This window comes from Pecten maximus, chromosome 10 (assembly GCF_902652985.1).
Source record: "Pecten maximus chromosome 10, xPecMax1.1, whole genome shotgun sequence".
NCBI lineage: Eukaryota > Metazoa > Mollusca > Bivalvia > Pectinida > Pectinidae > Pecten > Pecten maximus.
The window spans coordinates 20,880,092-20,900,217 of NC_047024.1; the positions used below are offsets into that span (position 1 = coordinate 20,880,092).

The window sequence follows — 20,126 nt, forward strand, 5'->3', positions numbered from 1 at the left end:
GTTTTCTTGGTCGTTTTCTGAAAAAAAACATCGATGTTTTTGTTGAAAATATTTTTTAACGTGACTCATCATCATTTCTGGATGAAAATGTATTTGTATATCTCAAATCTCCTTGAATTAATTTCAAAATTAATGTCCTTTCTCGTTCGTACTGTGAAAATTTTGGAGAGGGGTTTTCTCACATTATTTTAATATTATTTTCCATTGAACCTGGAAAAGAGCACTAAGTGAGCTAATCGAATGCTCCGGTCACAGGAAGCAGACGTCGAAGCTGCGTATTGTATACTTCCGGTGCCGGGACCCACGCGCAGTAGTTGTGTTGTTGCTGTAAAATTATATATTTAACATAAAATCTGACAATCATGGTGACCATAGAACAACTATACAAAGATTTTGGTGTTCTTGCAGATGCTAAGGATAAGGCAGGAGAGGTTTGTGTTTTAATTGAGCTGTCTTAGAATGCAAACGTCATCAAAATCAATTTTGGAAATGACAGTCTAGATTTTTCTAAAAATCATTGAATGTGATAGTAACGACGTTAGTCCCGGAGGCAAAACATGGAAAACGATCAGAATGAATTTGTTATTTTATGCTTTATTGATGCAAATTATGAAATAAAATACAGTTTGGAATGATATATGGTAGTCACCGTATAGAGAGAAAAGCTGAGATATCTAAGCCTGATTTTTTTTTCATTCCCCAGCTCGGTACTGGGTCTTTGTCGATGTTGTTTACATTTTACCACCCATCACAATAATATTCAGGATGTCTTGAGAAATTCTTTATCACATACAAAATTCGATCAAACTTCACATTGTTATGATGAAGTATTACGAAAAGCTGTTGTGCATTAATATTTCAAATTAATTATTATATTATAGAAATGGCTTCATGCCTAATGCTTAAATGAATCCTTCATCTTATGCGTTTTCTTTCAGCATGAAAAAGAATATGAATCTATTCTAAGTGCTGTGAGTGGGGGACCATCAGAGAAGAGGCTGGCCTCGCAGTTCATCGTCAGATTCTTCAAATACTTTCCCAAGCTGGAGCACACTGCTATAAATGCTCTATTTGATTTGTGTGAAGACGATGATGTCATGGTAAATTATGTAGAGCTTGTTTGATATATTTGAAAGGAAAGATAAAGAGAAATATGTGTAATTCAAGTACCATTCCAAAAAAAATGAAACATAGCAATGTTTACTTGTGTGATCATCGTAAAAACATCAGTGGCCAGATGTCTTTAATGAGGTGTCAGATAAATAATGTTGGGCCCAGGCCGCATTTCTTATACACTAAGGTATTGGTGACATGGCAAGAAGTTCGCATGAAATGTCTGTGCACCTGACAATTGGTCAGATGTCCATTCCAATAAATAAAGCGATACAGACACACCCACAGACTTTTATGAAACAGAATGTAATATGCACAGTACAGTGAATTACATCACAGATGAGAACAATACACATGTACACATACATTAGTGTAATATATAAACAACAGGTTACAGACATGGAACAAAAAGATGGAAAGAAGCAACTCCAAAACCTTGTTAAAATTGTTTAAATATTGAATTGTGACAAGGGTAAAAAGAGATTATATTTTGATTTGTGGAATCCAGGTTCTGGAGTTTTCTGATATTAGTTTTCTATGAAGAGGTCTCATCTTTTTCTGAAATATCAAAATTTCCAGAATATTCTTTGCATTTGTCAAATAATTTTCTTAAAAGGGAAACTAAACATTTATAATTTTTTTTTAAAGAAATAGGAATAGTATTAATTTTTGATATTCATTAAAAAAATACTATGATGGATATTTTTAACATAAAGAAAATATGTGCAACATCTCCATAAATTGTTTAGATCCGGAAACAAGCGATCAGAGACCTGCCAACCATATGCAGAGCTGCCACAGAACATGTCCCAAAGATTTCAGAGGCCCTTGCTCAGCTATTACAGTGTGACGATGCCACAGAACTGAGTCTGGTCCAGTCTTCTCTTGTCAGTCTTCTCAAAATCAACACCAAAGGTGAGTAATGGAGTATACAGATATAGTCTCCCCAGGATTTTTCAAGGTGCCTCTAGGGGCCAGTATTGGACCCCATTCCCAGTGAATATCGACACTGCATTTTCTGAAATATTACCTAAATTTTCTAAGCTGGGAATGTGTACCTGTACAGTGGAATGTAATAGATCCATTTGGATACCAGTAAAAGAAAACATCAAAGCAGTCATGCTATTTTTCCAATTTTCACGAAAATATGCAGATAATTCTTTTGCAATTATAGGAATTTAAAAAACTACTTAGAATCAATTGTGAATACATGTTATTGTCTTGATTTCCAGGTACTTTACAAGGTTTATTTACACAAATTATGGGAGAAGATGACACAGTAAGAGAAAAAGCCATCAAATTCCTTGGTACCAAAATAAAGACTCTTCCTGAAGAAAACCTGGACAAAGACACTGAAGATTATCTAGTTGCAGAGTGTAAAAAGGTCAAATTCATATCATTTAGTTTTAGTGTTAGTTGACAGACTCTGTGATATTAATATCACGCAAATATGGCATATAAGAAAGTATTTCAAAATCAAAATTGCTCTTATTAAGCACTATAAAGAACTCCAGACATGACAAGAAGACTTTTTTGAGGAAAAAATGTTTAATTGTTGAGTTTGAGGTAAAAGATGCATATTTCTGTGAAAGACCCCAAACTCAGCAGTTTAACAATTTGTCTTAAAAAGGTGTTTCTTACTATGATCCGATGTCTTAAAAGTATGACATGCCTCCCTTTATGTGATATTTGTGTAATATTATTCACAGCTGCCATTTGCACTTCAAGGTCAAAACAACATGGTGTTTATACCTACATAAAGTCAAATCAGGTCAAACAAACACTACTATTATATGCTATAGACACTTGTGAGCATAACAGCTTGGTTATTTTTCAGGTTTGATTATTAGTGTGACTTAGAATTATTCCATACCACATCTTACCACAAAGTAGCTCTATAGAAGAAATCGTTTGCATCTACAGCAAATTATTGGTGATTTTTAAAAAATGGAAAAATTTGACTTGAGAATGTTGTCCTTATTGAAATGAAAAACAGTTCTTAGTCATCATCAGGCTTCTTAAACATAGATGATACAGGTTTCCAGACCTAGTAGTAGTGAGAAAAATATGCCAAAAGCTTACATATCAAAAGTATGGAATCACCTTGTCTTCAGAGGTGATGATCAGAGTTGAAAAACTTACACAATTATTCTCACAGGACTGAGAGTATAAGAACAAGTTTATCATTGGTTTCTGATTTCTTATTAAAGGTGCTACAAGATGTTACAAAGGATGAGTTTATCTGTATGATGGACATCCTGAAGGCCCAGAAACCCATGAACACAGTACAGGGACGACAACAGTTGGTAGAAATCGTGACAGAACAGGCAGAGCTGGACCAGGACTTTGTGGTATGTGGGCAGTAGTGATGGGTTGTGGTATGTTGGCAGTAGTGATGAGGTTGTGGTATGTTGGCCATAGAGATGGGGTTGTGGTATGTTGGCAGTAGTGACGAGGTTGTGGTATGTTGGCCGTAGAGATGGGGTTGTGTTATGTTGGCAGTAGTGATGGGGTTGTGGTATGTTGGCAGTAGTGATGGTGTTGTGGTATGTTGGCAGTAGTGATGAGGTTGTGGTATGTTGGCAGTAGTGATGGGGTTGTGGTATGTTGGCAGTAGTGATGGGGTTGTGGTATGTTGGCAGTAGTAATGGGTTGTGGTATGTTGGCAGTAGTGATGAGGTTGTGGTATGTTGGCCGTAGAGATGGGGTTGTGGTATGTTGGCAGTAGTGACGAGGTTGTGGTATGTTGGCCGTAGAGATGGGGTTGTGTTATGTTGGCAGTAGTGATGGGTTGTGGTATGTTGGCAGTAGTGATGGGGTTGAAATTGTGATATGTTGGCAGTAGTGATGGGATTGTGGTTTGTTGACAGTAGTGATGGTGTTGTGGTATGTTGACAGTAGTGATGGGGTTGTGTTATGTTGGCAGTAGAGATGGGGTTGTGTTATGTTGGCAGTAGTGATGGGTTGTGGTATGTTGGCAGTAGTGATGGGTTGTGGTATGTTGACAGTAGTGATGGGGTTGTGGTTTGTTGACAGTAGTGATGGGGTTGTGGTATGTTGACAGTAGTGATGGGTTGTGGTATGTTGACAGTAGTGATGGGGTTGTGTTATGTTGGCAGTAGTGATGGGTTGTGGTATGTTGGCAGTAGTGATGGGGTTGTGGTATGTTGGCAGTAGTGATGGGGTTGTGTTATGTTGGCAGTAGTGATGGTGTTGTGGTATGTTGGCAGTAGTGATGGGGTTGTGGTATGTTGACAGTAGTGATGGGGTTGTGTTATGTTGGCAGTAGTGATGGTGTTGTGGTATGTTGGCAGTAGTGATGGGGTTGTGGTATGTTGACAGTAGTGATGGGTTGTGGTATGTTGACAGTAGTGATGGGGTTGTGTTATGTTGGCAGTAGTGATGGGTTGTGGTATGTTGGCAGTAGTGATGGGTTGTGTTATGTTGGCAGTAGTGATGGGTTGTGGTTTGTTGACAGTAGTGATGGGTTGTGGTATGTTGACAGTAGTGATGGGGTTGTGGTATGTTGGCAGTAGAGATGGGGTTGTGTTATGTTGGCAGTAGTGATGGGTTGTGGTATGTTGGCAGTAGTGATGGGGTTGTGGTATGTTGGCAGTAGTGATGGGGTTGTGTTATGTTGGCAGTAGTGATGGTGTTGTGGTATGTTGGCAGTAGTGATGGGGTTGTGGTATGGTGGCAGTAGTGATGGGGTTGTGTTATGTTGGCAGTAGTGATGGTGTTGTGGTATGTTGGCAGTAGTGATGGGGTTGTGGTATGGTGGCAGTAGTGATGGGGTTGTGTTATGTTGGCAGTAGTGATGGGGTTGTGGTATGTTGGCAGTAGTGATGGGTTGTGGTATGTTGGCAGTAGTGATGGGGTTGAAATTGTGATATGTTGGCAGTAGTGACGAGGTTGTGGTATGTTGGCAGTAGTGATGGGGTTGTGGTATGTTGGCAGTAGTGATGGGGTTGAAATTGTGATATGTTGGCAGTAGTGATGGGGTTGTGGTATATTGACAGTAGTGATGGGGTTGTGGTATGTTGGCAGTAGTGATGGTGTTGTGGTATGTTGACAGTAGTGATGGGGTTGTGGTATGTTGGCAGTAGTGATGGGTTGTGGTATGTTGGCAGTAGTGACGAGGTTGTGGTATGTTGGCAGTAGTGATGGGGTTGTGGTATGTTGGCAGTAGTGATGGGGTTGAAATTGTGATATGTTGGCAGTAGTGATGGGGTTGTGGTATATTGACAGTAGTGATGGGGTTGTGGTATATTGACAGTAGTGATGGGGTTGTGGTATGTTGGCAGTAGTGATGGTGTTGTGGTATGTTGACAGTAGTGATGGGGTTGTGGTATGTTGACAGTAGTGATGGGATTGTGGTATGTTGGCAGTAGTGATGGGATTGTGGTATGTTGGCAGTAGTGATGGGGTTGTGGTATATTGACAGTAGTGATGGGATTGTGGTATGTTGACAGTAGTGATGGGGTTGTGGTATGTTGACAGTAGTGATGGGGTTGTGGTATATTGACAGTAGTGATGGGGTTGTGGTATGTTGGCAGTAGTGATGGGGTTGTGGTATATTGACAGTAGTGATGGGATTGTGGTATGTTGACAGTAGTGATGGGGTTGTGGTATGTTGACAGTAGTGATGGGGTTGTGGTATATTGACAGTAGTGATGGGGTTGTGGTATGTTGGCAGTAGTGATGGTGTTGTGGTATATTGACAGTAGTGATGGGATCGTGGTATGTTGGCAGTAGTGATGGGGTTGTGGTATATTGGCAGTAGTGATGGGGTTGAAATTGTGATATGTTGGCAGTAGTGACGAGGTTGTGGTATGTTGGCAGTAGTGATGGGGTTGTGGTATGTTGGCAGTAGTGATGGGGTTGAAATTGTGATATGTTGGCAGTAGTGATGGGGTTGTGGTATGTTGGCAGTAGTGATGGGGTTGTGGTATGTTGGCAGTATTGATGGGGTTGTGGTATGGTGGCAGTAGTGATGGGGTTGTGGTATGTTGGCAGTAGTGATGGGGTTGTGGTATGGTGGCAGTAGTGATGGGGTTGTGTTATGTTGGCAGTAGTGATGGGGTTGAAATTGTGATATGTTGGCAGTAGTGATGGGATTGTGGTATGTTGACAGTAGTGATGAGGTTGTGGTATGTTGACAGTAGTGATGGGGTTGTGGTATGTTGGCAGTAGTGATGGGTTGTGGTATGTTGGCAGTAGTGATGGGGTTGAAATTGTGATATGTTGGCAGTAGTGATGGGATTGTGGTATGTTGACAGTAGTGATGGTGTTGTGGTATGTTGACAGTAGTGATGGGGTTGTGGTATGTTGGCCGTAGAGATGGGGTTGTGTTATGTTGGCAGTAGTGATGGGTTGTGGTATGTTGGCAGTAGTGATGGGGTTGTGGTATCTTGGCAGTAGTGATGGGTTGTTGTATGTTGACAGTAGTGACGAGGTTGTGGTATGTTGGCAGTAGTGATGGGGTTGTGGTATGTTGGCAGTAGTGATGGGGTTGAAATTGTGATATGTTGGCAGTAGTGATGGGGTTGTGGTATATTGACAGTAGTGATGGGGTTGTGGTATGTTGGCAGTAGTGATGGGGTTGTGGTATGTTGACAGTAGTGATGGGATTGTGGTATGTTGGCAGTAGTGATGGGATTGTGGTATGTTGGCAGTAGTGATGGGGTTGTGGTATATTGACAGTAGTGATGGGATTGTGGTATGTTGACAGTAGTGATGGGGTTGAAATTGTGATATGTTGGCAGTAGTGACGAGGTTGTGGTATGTTGGCAGTAGTGATGGGGTTGTGGTATGTTGGCAGTATTGATGGGGTTGTGGTATGGTGGCAGTAGTGACGAGGTTGTGGTATGTTGGCAGTAGTGATGGGGTTGTGTTATGTTGGCAGTAGTGATGGGGTTGTGGTATGTTGGCAGTAGTGATGGGTTGTGGTATGTTGGCAGTGGTGATGGGTTGAAATTGTGATATGTTGGCAGTAGTGACGAGGTTGTGGTATGTTGGCAGTAGTGATGGGGTTGTGGTATGTTGGCAGTAGTGATGGGGTTGAAATTGTGATATGTTGGCAGTAGTGATGGGGTTGTGGTATATTGACAGTAGTGATGGGGTTGTGGTATGTTGGCAGTAGTGATGGTGTTGTGGTATGTTGACAGTAGTGATGGGGTTGTGGTATGTTGGCAGTAGTGATGGGTTGTGGTATGTTGGCAGTAGTGATGGGGTTGAAATTGTGATATGTTGGCAGTAGTGACGAGGTTGTGGTATGTTGGCAGTAGTGATGGGGTTGTGGTATGTTGGCAGTAGTGATGGGGTTGAAATTGTGATATGTTGGCAGTAGTGATGGGGTTGTGGTATATTGACAGTAGTGATGGGGTTGTGGTATGTTGGCAGTAGTGATGGTGTTGTGGTATGTTGACAGTAGTGATGGGGTTGTGGTATGTTGACAGTAGTGATGGGATTGTGGTATGTTGGCAGTAGTGATGGGATTGTGGTATGTTGGCAGTAGTGATGGGGTTGTGGTATATTGACAGTAGTGATGGGATTGTGGTATGTTGACAGTAGTGATGGGGTTGTGGTATGTTGACAGTAGTGATGGGGTTGTGGTATATTGACAGTAGTGATGGGGTTGTGGTATGTTGGCAGTAGTGATGGGGTTGTGGTATATTGACAGTAGTGATGGGATTGTGGTATGTTGGCAGTAGTGATGGGGTTGTGGTATGTTGACAGTAGTGATGGGGTTGTGGTATATTGACAGTAGTGATGGGGTTGTGGTATGTTGGCAGTAGTGATGGTGTTGTGGTATATTGACAGTAGTGATGGGATCGTGGTATGTTGGCAGTAGTGATGGGGTTGTGGTATATTGGCAGTAGTGATGGGGTTGAAATTGTGATATGTTGGCAGTAGTGACGAGGTTGTGGTTTGTTGGCAGTAGTGATGGGGTTGTGGTATGTTGGCAGTAGTGATGGGTTGTGGTATGTTGGCAGTAGTGATGGGGTTGAAATTGTGATATGTTGGCAGTAGTGACGAGGTTGTGGTATGTTGGCAGTAGTGATGGGGTTGTGGTATGTTGGCAGTAGTGATGGGGTTGAAATTGTGATATGTTGGCAGTAGTGATGGGGTTGTGGTATATTGACAGTAGTGATGGGGTTGTGTTATGTTGGCAGTAGTGATGGGGTTGAAATTGTGATATGTTGGCAGTAGTGATGGGATTGTGGTATGTTGACAGTAGTGATGAGGTTGTGGTATGTTGACAGTAGTGATGGGGTTGTGGTATGTTGGCAGTAGTGATGGGTTGTGGTATGTTGGCAGTAGTGATGGGGTTGAAATTGTGATATGTTGGCAGTAGTGATGGGATTGTGGTATGTTGACAGTAGTGATGGTGTTGTGGTATGTTGACAGTAGTGATGGGGTTGTGGTATGTTGGCCGTAGAGATGGGGTTGTGTTATGTTGGCAGTAGTGATGGGTTGTGGTATGTTGGCAGTAGTGATGGGGTTGTGGTATCTTGGCAGTAGTGATGGGTTGTTGTATGTTGACAGTAGTGACGAGGTTGTGGTATGTTGGCAGTAGTGATGGGGTTGTGGTATGTTGGCAGTAGTGATGGGGTTGAAATTGTGATATGTTGGCAGTAGTGATGGGGTTGTGGTATATTGACAGTAGTGATGGGGTTGTGGTATGTTGGCAGTAGTGATGGGGTTGTGGTATGTTGACAGTAGTGATGGGATTGTGGTATGTTGGCAGTAGTGATGGGATTGTGGTATGTTGACAGTAGTGATGGGATTGTGGTATGTTGACAGTAGTGATGGGGTTGAAATTGTGATATGTTGGCAGTAGTGACGAGGTTGTGGTATGTTGGCAGTAGTGATGGGGTTGTGGTATGTTGGCAGTAGTGATGGGGTTGTGGTATGGTGGCAGTAGTGATGGGGTTGTGGTATGTTGGCAGTATTGATGGGGTTGTGGTATGGTGGCAGTAGTGACGAGGTTGTGGTATGTTGGCAGTAGTGATGGGGTTGTGGTATGTTGGCAGTATTGATGGGGTTGTGGTATGGTGGCAGTAGTGATGGGGTTGTGGTATGTTGGCAGTAGTGATGGGGTTGAAATTGTGATATGTTGGCAGTAGTGACGAGGTTGTGGTATGTTGGCCGTAGAGATCGGGTTGTGTTATGTTGGCAGTAGTGATGGGTTGTGGTATGTTGGCAGTAGTGATGGGGTTGAAATTGTGATATGTTGGCAGTAGTGACGAGGTTGTGGTATGTTGGCAGTAGTGATGGGGTTGTGGTATGTTGGCAGTAGTGATGGGGTTGAAATTGTGATATGTTGGCAGTAGTGATGGTATTGTGGTATATTGACAGTACTGATGGGATCGTGGCAGGGGTCGACATTAACTTTTTTCTGCACTTGTCCCTTCGGACAAGTGATAAGATAAATTCACTTGTCCGAATGACATAAGCTCTTGTCCTACATGTGTTTCTACTTTCCATCTGTTATGTGTAAACAGTGAGATGATTTATTATAAAGTAGAGGTAAGCACTGCAAGCCATAATTTCGACTCGTAATAATTACTTACAACAATAAAACAGCAAGAAAGTATTATTACAAGTTATTTAAGTTTTACTAAACCATCCTTTTTTTTACCTAAAAGCAGATGAATGAAGTACTTTAAAATAATTAACTTTCATGAAGAACTGTTCGACTAAACTATAAACAAACTTACTACTGTGAAAACATTAAAACATGTCACCGTTTTCTAGGGCACGGCAGTCTGCTTCATCTGTAGCCTCCTTAATTTTATCAAAACTGATTCATTTTTAAATTACGATTCCAGCAGACGGTATCTGTCGTAGTATCAATGCTCTCACATGTACAGCATTCGCATGCGTTTCAAACATACTAGTGATACCGATTACATGTTTTCGAGAGCCCTCGGAAGTCTACCATCATTTCTATGTAGTTCCGAATGAAGCTTTAATAAGCATGATCAACTCACTTCCGTTCGATGGTTAACACAATTTAAAGGAGTTTTTACTCATTTTACAGTGAGTATGGAATCAGTTTTGACTTCAGAATATAACATAAATAAAACACAAAGACAGATTTGTTACTTGTCCCGTCGGACAAGTACTTTAATGATTTCACTTGTCCGACATCAATTTCATCTGGTACCGGACAATCGGACAAGCGTTAATGTCGACCCCTGCGTGGTATGTTGACAGTAGTGATGCCATCACTACTGTCAACATACCACGATCCCATCACTACTGTCAACATACCACAACACCATCATGGTGTTGTGATATGTTGACAGTAGTGATGGGATCGTGGTATGTTGACAGTAGTGATGGGATCGTGGTATGTTGACAGTAGTGATGGTGTTGTGGTATGTTGACAGTAGTGATGGGGTTGTGGTATGTTGGCAGTAGTGATGGGGTTGAAATTGTGATATGTTGGCAGTAGTGATGGTGTTGTGGTATGTTGACAGTAGTGATGGGGTTGTGGTATGTTGGCAGTAGTGATGGGGTTGAAATTGTGATATGTTGGCAGTAGTGATGGGGTTGTGGTATGTAGGCAGTAATGATGGGGTTGAAATTGTAGTATGTTGGTAGTAGTGATTGGGTTGTGGTATGTTGGCAGTAGTGATGGGGTTGAAATTGTGGTATGTTGGGGGGGGGGGAGGGTTGAAATTGTCTGATCGATAATCAGCTTTGTTTATCAAATTGATGATCGATTAAAATCGATAAATTTTTAATTATCATTCTTTGGTATTTAAACATTTTTTACATCCCCCCGTAGTGCTTTCTGTGTCGTTCCAGTTATCTAGATGATTGTATTTTATATGATATAAGTGACAACCACCGTATATAATATTCTCTCATTTATCATGTTGGGCCTTCTGAAAAAAGTTGATTACAGATTTCTTACTTGATCAATTGGTTATTTAAAACACCTCAAACAAATGATACCATATTTTTGTACAGATTCAGTATGTATATAACAAAATGTTTCGGCTGAAAATCATTTTCACATATTTTAACCACCACAAAAAATGTATTTTACATAGGATTTCACTGGAAACATATTGTTTTACAGGCCAAAGAACCAGATTGTGTTGACAAACTGATGCATTGTATTAAACAGGCTGTTCCACTCTTCTCTGTAAGTAGTCACCCAGAAGTAATATATAGACTTTTTTAGGGAGTTTTGAGCACACTTAAGTTTCAATATTGTTAATTTTTCATTCTCATCCTCCTTTGCAGAGATTAACAATAATTGCTTAGTGATTTAACAGAATCAGAAAAGAAGTTTGATCCTGTGGTTTCTGATTGACTGAGACAATTGTACTTTTGAAAATTTCAGACCTATTGTCAGGCTAAATTCTTAAAACTCTATAGAATTACAAATAAGAAACCTATTTAATGTTGAATCATTGCAACTGTATGTATAATTTTTGAGAAATTTAATTAATTTAACTCTTACCTGACTATATATATTTACATACATATATATCTACTTGTTTACTTTTATCTATAATTTCACCCTTTTGATTTTCAGAAAAATGTTCATTCAAAGGCGTTTGTGGGGTACATTTGTGATAATGTGTTGCCATCATTGGGTGAACTTGCTAGTCCAGAGGAAGGCGTGGATGCACAACTAGAAATGTTGAAATTATATTCCGAGATTTCAGAGTTTAGTGGGGATTTAGAAAATTTGGAAGACCGAGTGACCAATGTTTTCAATTGTTTAATTGTAAGTTTACATGGTATTTAGTAAAATTACATTGTTAAAAACTGATATTCTGATATTCTTTGATACATGTTCTGAAAAAATTGTAGGTTGAAAAATAGACATTAAAATTCATACTAATTTTTTTTGCAAATTTCACATTTTAAATCTCAGGATTCCAGAGCTGAGAGTCGATGACTTAGATTTTAACCCTTCTGTAGACCCTGGATTTAATTTGTATACCTCAGTCATGGATGCCTGTAGCCTTATCTATAAATGTACTTTTATGTCGGAAATAAAATGAAAACAAAATTAACATATGGTACCATAGATATTAAAGATTGTTAGATTGTTAATTCAATATTGATTAAATCATTTTCACTTGTCAACAATTTATATTTGTATTATTTATTTTGTAGAATTATATGCCTGTACCCCCTGCAGAAGAAAATGATGGACTTTCAGCTAATGAACAACCAAAATTCCAATTCTCTTTTGTGGAGTGTTTGATGTTTGCTTTTCACCAAATTGCAAGAAAATTACCCGGGTTTTTGACGGATGAAGCCAATGCAGAGAGACTAAAAGATTTCAGATTGAGGTATTATTTGGATACATTTTCAAAGACATTAATTGCTTTGAATAAGTTCCTTAAAAGTATTAGTTCATACAATCAACCGTACCTATTGCCAAGCAATCTTTCGTGACTTTATTTCCATACATAAATCACTTAATCTATAGGTCAAAATTCTTCGAATTTCTTACTGGGATACTGTGATATATGTATATGTGCAATATAGGTTTAACAAATGATAGTTTATAAAATATAACGAATCATTGCTGCCCAGGCTGTTGTAGATTATGTGACTTATGCACTAAGTCAAATATGATGTAGCCAAGCTTAAAAGATGATGATACTTCTGATTTGGAAAATTATTAATGTCTAAATGGAAACTTTGTTTACAGATTACAGTATTTTGCCCGAGGTGTCCAGGTATACATCAAACAACTACGACAAGCACTTCAGGGGAAAACTGGGGATGTGTTAAAAACTGATGAGGTGAGTATTCACGCTTGTTGTTGCCTATTCGACACAAGAGTTGTCGGTCATTCAATTCCACCTTTTATCCAAAGGTTCATTAAAGTTTACGAATCTCACACCATAGATTTTTATGTCTTCAACATAATTTGTCATAAAGGACAGTTTATGTGTCTAGGAATTCATCGTTGTTCCAGAACTGATCATCACTTTGTAATGATGTTTTCTTGACTGATATATTTTATAATACCCTTGCTCTCCCCCACAAAAAAAGCTGATTGTGATGGTGATATAATATAGCACCTCTAGCTGTATTCTTGAAAAAAATATTTAAGTACATAAATGTATATTCAGAATTCCTTCAGAATATAGAGCCAACGCCATACTTCTAGTCCAGGTTTTGAAGGTTTCATTGTCCCTTGCTTGGATACCTCCGAGTTCTAAAAAAATCCCGCATGTTCGGAGGGAAACTGGTAGACACACAGTTACTAAAGATACAAAGCCTATACTGAGCTTATTGCGATTGAATAACACTAAGAATTGATACACAATACAAGTAGATTTCCATCCTTGTTAATATACATCACAGATTACAATTTCAGTCTAATACATCCACTTTTGTGTGTACAGATACTTAATATAAAGTTTAAATTGTATGATAAAACAATAATAAGATGATACCAAGGAGCGCACACGCTGAAATTAATTTCATTGACCTTAAACAGGAGGCCAAGAAGCGAATTTATGCTTTTATAAGGCCATTAACTTCTATTACTATTGTATTTCTGATTTAAATTGATTGTCGACTCTATCTTCCAGAACAAAATCAAGGTTGTAGCTCTGAAGATCACCTCCAACATCAACACATTAATCAAAGACCTGTTCCACAATCCGCCATCATACAAGGCCATTCTGACACTCTCCTGGAAACCTCTGGTAGTAAGTATGGACTAACTTGTTATTGAGGTAGCGACCATGCATGGATGATCTGTCCTAACAGTTCTCATTTTCAGAACCAGACATAGACTTAGATTACATGTCGGATATCAGCATGGAAATCTTGTATAACTTTATTTGCTCAAAAATGTCGGGCTAGTAAAAATCACAGTGTCACATGCCCAACAACAATATTTCAATAAACAATTCACATACCTTTGTGTATTATTTATTCGTATGTTCGCTGAAAAACGATCCTCCACTTTCCGTTTTCACTCGACATATTGCCGCGTGGATACATTAGTAAGCGCCCGAGAGTTCCGAAAGCATTACGATGATAAGTCCGAGGATTTCGATGTTGAGCACATGGTAAGTCTTGGTCATGTTTGCGTTTGTATCGAATGAATTACGAACGGCACATTCAGGTTCGTTTTTGACAGCTTGTTTTTGACACATGGTAAAAGCGTTTGTAGTAACTAATTATGGACCGCTACATTCAACGTCTTGGGAAACGGAAAGTGGATGATCGTGATTCTGATGATAATGACAATGAAAGCAATAAGCAAGAGAAAAAGATCACATTATAAACGCTCAAATAGGAAGGAAAATGCGAACGGAAGTTCCAAGAACAATGGCAAAAAGAATTTTCATGGGTCGAAATAGACACCACGGGATTAGATTAGTTAAGTATTTACTGCTGATCAGTTACACATGAGGTACATGTACAATATCATGAAAAACATGATAATATATTTCACATTTTCACATAGATGTTCATTGTTATATTTCCAGTATTTTCGGACTAGCAACTTTCAATTTTACTAGCCCGACTGGGCTAGTGAAATTTAAATATGGACTTGTAAACATTTTGAATGGCTAGCTCGACTGACTAGTGGTTTTTAAAATAAAGTTCTAGCCCTGAACACATATCAGCAATATAAAAGACACTTAATCCTTTTAAGACACATATCAGCAATGAAAAAGACAATCTTTTGGAACACATATAAGCAATGAAAAAGACACTTGCCTTTTGGAACACATATCAGCAATGAAAAAGACACTTGTCCTTTTGGAACACATATCAGCAATGAAAAAGACGCTCATCCTTTTGAAACACATGGTCTTAACCTGCTAGTACTTTATTCAAGTGTCTCCTTGTACAATATATTAAGTTAAAATATTTATATGTCCTTAGAAAAAATAAATTTTTGATATTGCATACTGATAATTCATTTATAGATAATTGTGTATTGTTTTTCCATTGTTTCCAATAAGATAATACCTTGATGTGTGATAAAAGCATGATTAAATGTTATTTGAAACACTACGTCTAAAGCACAGTAGTTACACATACAGAAGAACATATCTATCTACATATTACATTTACATAATTGAATATTTTCCTGTCCAATAAGCTTGCTGCAATCTTGGACAATACATTGGCACTTGGAAGTTATGTGTTGTAAAATAAGAGATGGGCATCCTGTTGGAATTGCTTTGTTTGTGGATGATAAATATCTTGTGCAGTGTTTCAGTAAATATTGATATAATAGTAATTTTTCATTTTAAAGAAATGAAATGTAAAGAAATGAGTATTTATAATCTCTCTCTTTATTAGAAGATTATTTTGTGTGTTAATATTAAACAGTGGAAAAATATGAGATGTGAATTTTACTTTTCCAGAGACAACCTCAGACAGCAGTACAAGCGACAGACACCAGTTCCACAGCTGCCGGGTATGTGCTTTTGTTTTAAGATATTTTTGTGCTTTTCCATTTTCTACCAGAACATTTAGTTTCATTATAATGCAGAATGTTTACTGAGTTGTGAGAATCTGGAAAAGAACAGAATTGTGAGAGTCTGGGTCAGGGTAGAGTTGTGAAAGTCTTGTTCAGTGTGGAATTGTGAGAGTCTGGGTCAGGATAGAATTGTGAGAGTCTGGGTCAGGGTAGAACTGTGAGAGTCTTGGTCAGGGTAGAATTGTGAGAGTCTGGATCAGGGTAGAGTTGTGAGAGTCTGGGTCAGGGTAGAATTGTGAGAGTCTGGATCAGGGTAGAGTTGTGAGAGTCTGGGTCAGGGTAGAATTGTGAGAGTCTGGGTCAGGGTAGAATTGTGAGAGTCTGAGAAGGGGCAGAGTTGTGAGAGTCTGGGTCAGGGTAGAATTGTGAGAGTCTGGATCAGGGTAGAGTTGTGAGAGTCTGATTCAGTGTGGAATTGTGAGAGTCTGGGTCAGGGTAGAATTGTGAGAGTCTGGGTCAGGGTAGAATTGTGAGAGTCTGGGTCAGTGTGGAATTGTGAGAGTCTGGGTCAGGGTAGAATTGTGAGAGTCTGGGTCAGGGTAGAATTGTGAGAGTCTGATTCAGTGTGGAATTGTGAGAGTCTGGGTCAGGATAGAATTGTGAGAGTCTGGGTCAGTGTGGAATTGTGAGAGTCGGGGTCAGGGTAGAATTGTGAGAGTCTGGGTCAGTGTGGAATTGTGAGAGTCTGGGTCAGGGTAGAATTGTGAGAGTCTGGGTCAGGGTAGAATTGTGAGAGTCTGATTCAGTGTGGAATTGTGAGAGTCTGGGTCAGGATAGAATTGTGAGAGTCTGGGTCAGTGTGGAATTGTGAGAGTCGGGGTCAGGGTAGAATTGTGAGAGTCTGATCAGTTTAGAATTGTGAGAGTCTAGGTCAGGGTAGAATTGTTAGAGTCTGGATCAGGGTAGAATTGTGAGTCTGGTTCAGGTTAGAACTGTGAGAGTCTAGGTCAGGATAGAATTGTGAGAGTCTGGATCAGGGTAGAGTTGTGAGAGTCTGGGTCAGTGTGGAATTGTGAGAGTCTGGGTCATGGTAGAGTTGTGAGAGTCTGAGAAGGGGCAGAGTTGTGAGAGTCTGGGTCAGGGTAGAATTGTGAGAGTCTGGGTCAGTGTGGAATTGTGAGAGTCTGGGTCAGTGTGGAATTGTGAGAGTCTGGGTCAGTGTGGAATTGTGAGAGTCTGGGTCAGTGTGGAATTGTGAGAGTCTGGGTCAGGGTAGAATTGTGAGAGTCTGGGTCATGGTAGAGTTGTGAGAGTCTGAGAAGGGGCAGAGTTGTGAGAGTCTGGGTCAGTGTGGAATTGTGAGAGTCTGGGTCAGTGTGGAATTGTGAGAGTCTGGGTCAGTGTGGAATTGTGAGAGTGGTTCAGGGTAGAATTTTGAGAGTCTGGGTCATGGTAGAGTTGTGAGAGTCTGGGTCAGGGTAGAATTGTGAGAGTCTGATTCAGGGTAGAATTGTGAGAGTCTGGGTCATGGTAGAATTGTGAGAGTCTTGGTCATGGTAGAGTTGTGAGAGTCTGAGAAGGGGCAGAGTTGTGAGAGTATTAATGAGGGCAGACAACTTTATCATTTCTGTCTCTGGTATCACTAATCATGTTGTTATGTTCAATTTCAGACAAAAGAGAATCACACCCATCACATTTAGTTCTGGTGACAAATCTGCTAAAAAGATGTCAAAACAAGACCGGTCATTATACTCACCACCAAGTGGAAAGTTCAGTCAACGCGCAGGAGCATTTAAGGAAATGACAGGAAACACACAAGGCTTTGGTAAGATTGTTTTCTTAAACTTGCACATCATTTATAATTGATATAAAAAAAATTGTTGTAAAAATTTCTTTCGAATATCAGTTTGAAGGAGAAAAAAACATTTTTGGTTTAAACAATTAAGGATTTACCATTAGAATGAGTTTCAGAACAAATACATAATAATGTCTGGAATAGGTGGTTTTCTGACAGACTACATGAAACTGATATACTTAACAGTAATTGTTTTCGTCAATGTTTCGAAAAATATTTTTCCGGACTCGTAAAATCCCTCCACTGTTTTAGCATATTGAAATTCCCTCATATCAATCAATATTGTCACTCACAAGATTTACTTCAGTATTTATTTATTTTTCAGGAGGACGAGGTCGCGGTCGAGGAGGGAGACGTGGTAGAGGGTACAACAGACAGTACTGATAAACCTTCCAAGGGAGGTAATCATCAACGAGAAAAGGAAATTGTGGGATTTGGAAGCTATGTAATATTTATACGATTATCATTTATATTCACGAGGTGTTGCTAGTAAGAAAGGTTAGTATGAGTAGATTTGATTGGATAATGGTTAGACAGAGTATGAGTAGATTTGATTGGATAATGGTTAGACAGAGTATGAGTAGATTTGATTGGATAATGGTTAGACAGAGTATGAGTAGATTTGATTGGATAATGGTTGGACAGAACATTCTTTTGTTTCCCTTCTACATGAAAATTCATACTTCAGAAAATCAGCATAAAAAAATTTAAATTCATGGTGGAGCGATTCTGAATTAAATTATCAAAAAAGTTTTATGAAATGAATTTTCAGGAAACAAATTATTTTTACCATTGACTTGATAAATATGACTAGGTTAGAGTGAGGATAGGCAAGATACAATTCCATTAAGGATCCCACATGTTGAGAGAGGTAAGTTAAAGCTATTTTGAAATTCAAGATATGTTTTCTAGTATTTAAAAATTTATATCACAAATATAAATTTTAGGAAATTAGAAATAAAAGGTTGTGGGGTAGCTGTTTTTAGCCTAGGTTTTAGCAGTATGTTTTGGAGTGTTTGAAAGTATTGTACATAAATGTAAGTTTATGTATGTGAGACTCGGATAGAATTAATCTGTCTATGGATTGTGTAAAGGTGAGTATATATTTCATTTGTCTCGTGTGATGTAAAATTGAGTTCATTATAAATCCCATACACCATCGCTTTGAAGTCAAATGTAAGTATAATTGGCAGCTAAGAAGAATTATCATTAGTGATTTTTGCATCGCTGTTCCCCAAAATGGTTTAGAGTTTCCAAATCCCACATTTCTTGATTGATTGGTTCCGGATAGATGTTTTGATCCAGGAGCCATGGCAAAAACTGGCCGCATCTGTGACAAGGGAACAAGGATCACGCACCAGCAATACAGAATTCTGAAGAAACTATAAATTGTGAGCTGGTCCTGATGGAAGTCGAAGTCAAGAACTTTGGCTTCTGACATGGAAATATTGCAACAGATTTCCATATTTTTGTCATATTTCACAAAACAATTTCTGGCCACAGAGATTTCCATACTTTTGTCATTTTTCACAAAACAATTTCTGACTGGAGAAATTTTCATACTTTTATCATATTTCACAAAACAATTATGACCAGAGATTTTCATACTTTTATCATATTTCACAAAACGATTTCAGGCCAGAGAGATTTTCATACTTTATCATATTTCACAAAACAATTATGACCAGAGATTTCCATACTTTTATCATATTTCACAAAATAATTGCAGGCTAGACAGAAATCAATATTTTTTTGACTGGTGAAGATTATGGATTTAATCCTTGTTCAGTTGTGGTCTAGAATATGGTGTCAACCATATTCTGTGACACAAGGATACAAATTTCTTCGTAATATTTTGGATATATGTGACCAGTATCACTGAAGTTGATTTCCAAGATTTGTACGTTTCAAAGAGAAAGAGATCATATTATAATATTATTATACCTTAAGAGGTAAAGACTTTTTTCTTAGTACAAAGACAAAGTTTATAAACTACAGTTGTGAATATGGTTTATAAACATTTATTTTAAATGTGAAAACTTAAAACATGTCTCTTGATGAGATTTCCTTCCTACAAATTGTCCATTCTATTTTTTGTTTTTTTTAATGTATTATAGTGAGGTCATCTGTTCAATTACAAATGTTGAACAAGAATTTATTATGCTTGTGGATAGTTCCAGCTTGAAAGGACAATTTTATATAAGCATTCTCATATTTTATACTTTCATCTGTTGGGAGTGTCTTTAACAACTTAGTCCTGTTATACATTGTAAAGCCATCACAATTAAATTTAAACAATCGGTATAACATTGTTAAATTGCTCATCACATTACAATTCGTTGTATGTTATACTACTGTTGCTTTGAAGGTTAGTTATATACATAGACATGTACATGTCTTTCTCATTTTTGCCCCTTAAAACTGGTTTACTTTTCCTGCTGTAGAAAGATGACATGTATTTTGAAATAAAACTGATTTTAAATCTATAAACATTGAATAAGAGTTATGTATCTGATTTATGTATAATAGACCCCTTTCACAATCTCTGCAATCGACTACAATTTAGAGTTATTTCCCTTGAATATTTCTGAAAACGAGGCTAAGCCTGCTGAGAGACACTTCCGTGTTTGTCTCCAATGTCAACAATGTCGGCTTTGAATTTTAAGTTGAACAACACGGAAGATTTAAACAAACTGAAGGTTGCTGAGTTGAAAGAGA

General features: G+C 38.6%; 1 protein-coding gene across 1 annotated transcript; it reads left to right on the forward strand.

Annotated features, from left to right (window-relative positions):
* Positions 1-290: 290 nt before the first annotated feature.
* Positions 291-19,905, forward strand: LOC117335588 (apoptosis inhibitor 5-like). The gene is made up of 13 exons (XM_033895682.1): positions 291-431; positions 939-1,100; positions 1,863-2,028; positions 2,346-2,497; positions 3,324-3,464; positions 11,210-11,275; positions 11,672-11,866; positions 12,262-12,440; positions 12,806-12,899; positions 13,698-13,817; positions 15,498-15,550; positions 17,224-17,378; positions 17,734-19,905. Exons 1-13 carry the CDS (start codon positions 363-365, stop codon positions 17,790-17,792), a joined length of 1,611 nt encoding a protein of 536 aa, XP_033751573.1. The 5' UTR covers positions 291-362; the 3' UTR covers positions 17,793-19,905.
* The last annotated feature ends 221 nt before the right edge of the window (positions 19,906-20,126 follow it).

Bases quoted from the DNA above. Each gene is read 5' to 3' on its own strand.
- LOC117335588 (XM_033895682.1), top strand. From the start codon at position 363: ATGGTGACCATAGAACAACTATACAAAGATTTTGGTGTTCTTGCAGAT. The intron at 3,465-11,209 runs GTATGTGGGCAG...ATTGTTTTACAG, and splicing joins AGCTGGACCAGGACTTTGTG to GCCAAAGAACCAGATTGTGT. The intron at 11,276-11,671 runs GTAAGTAGTCAC...TTTGATTTTCAG, and splicing joins AGGCTGTTCCACTCTTCTCT to AAAAATGTTCATTCAAAGGC.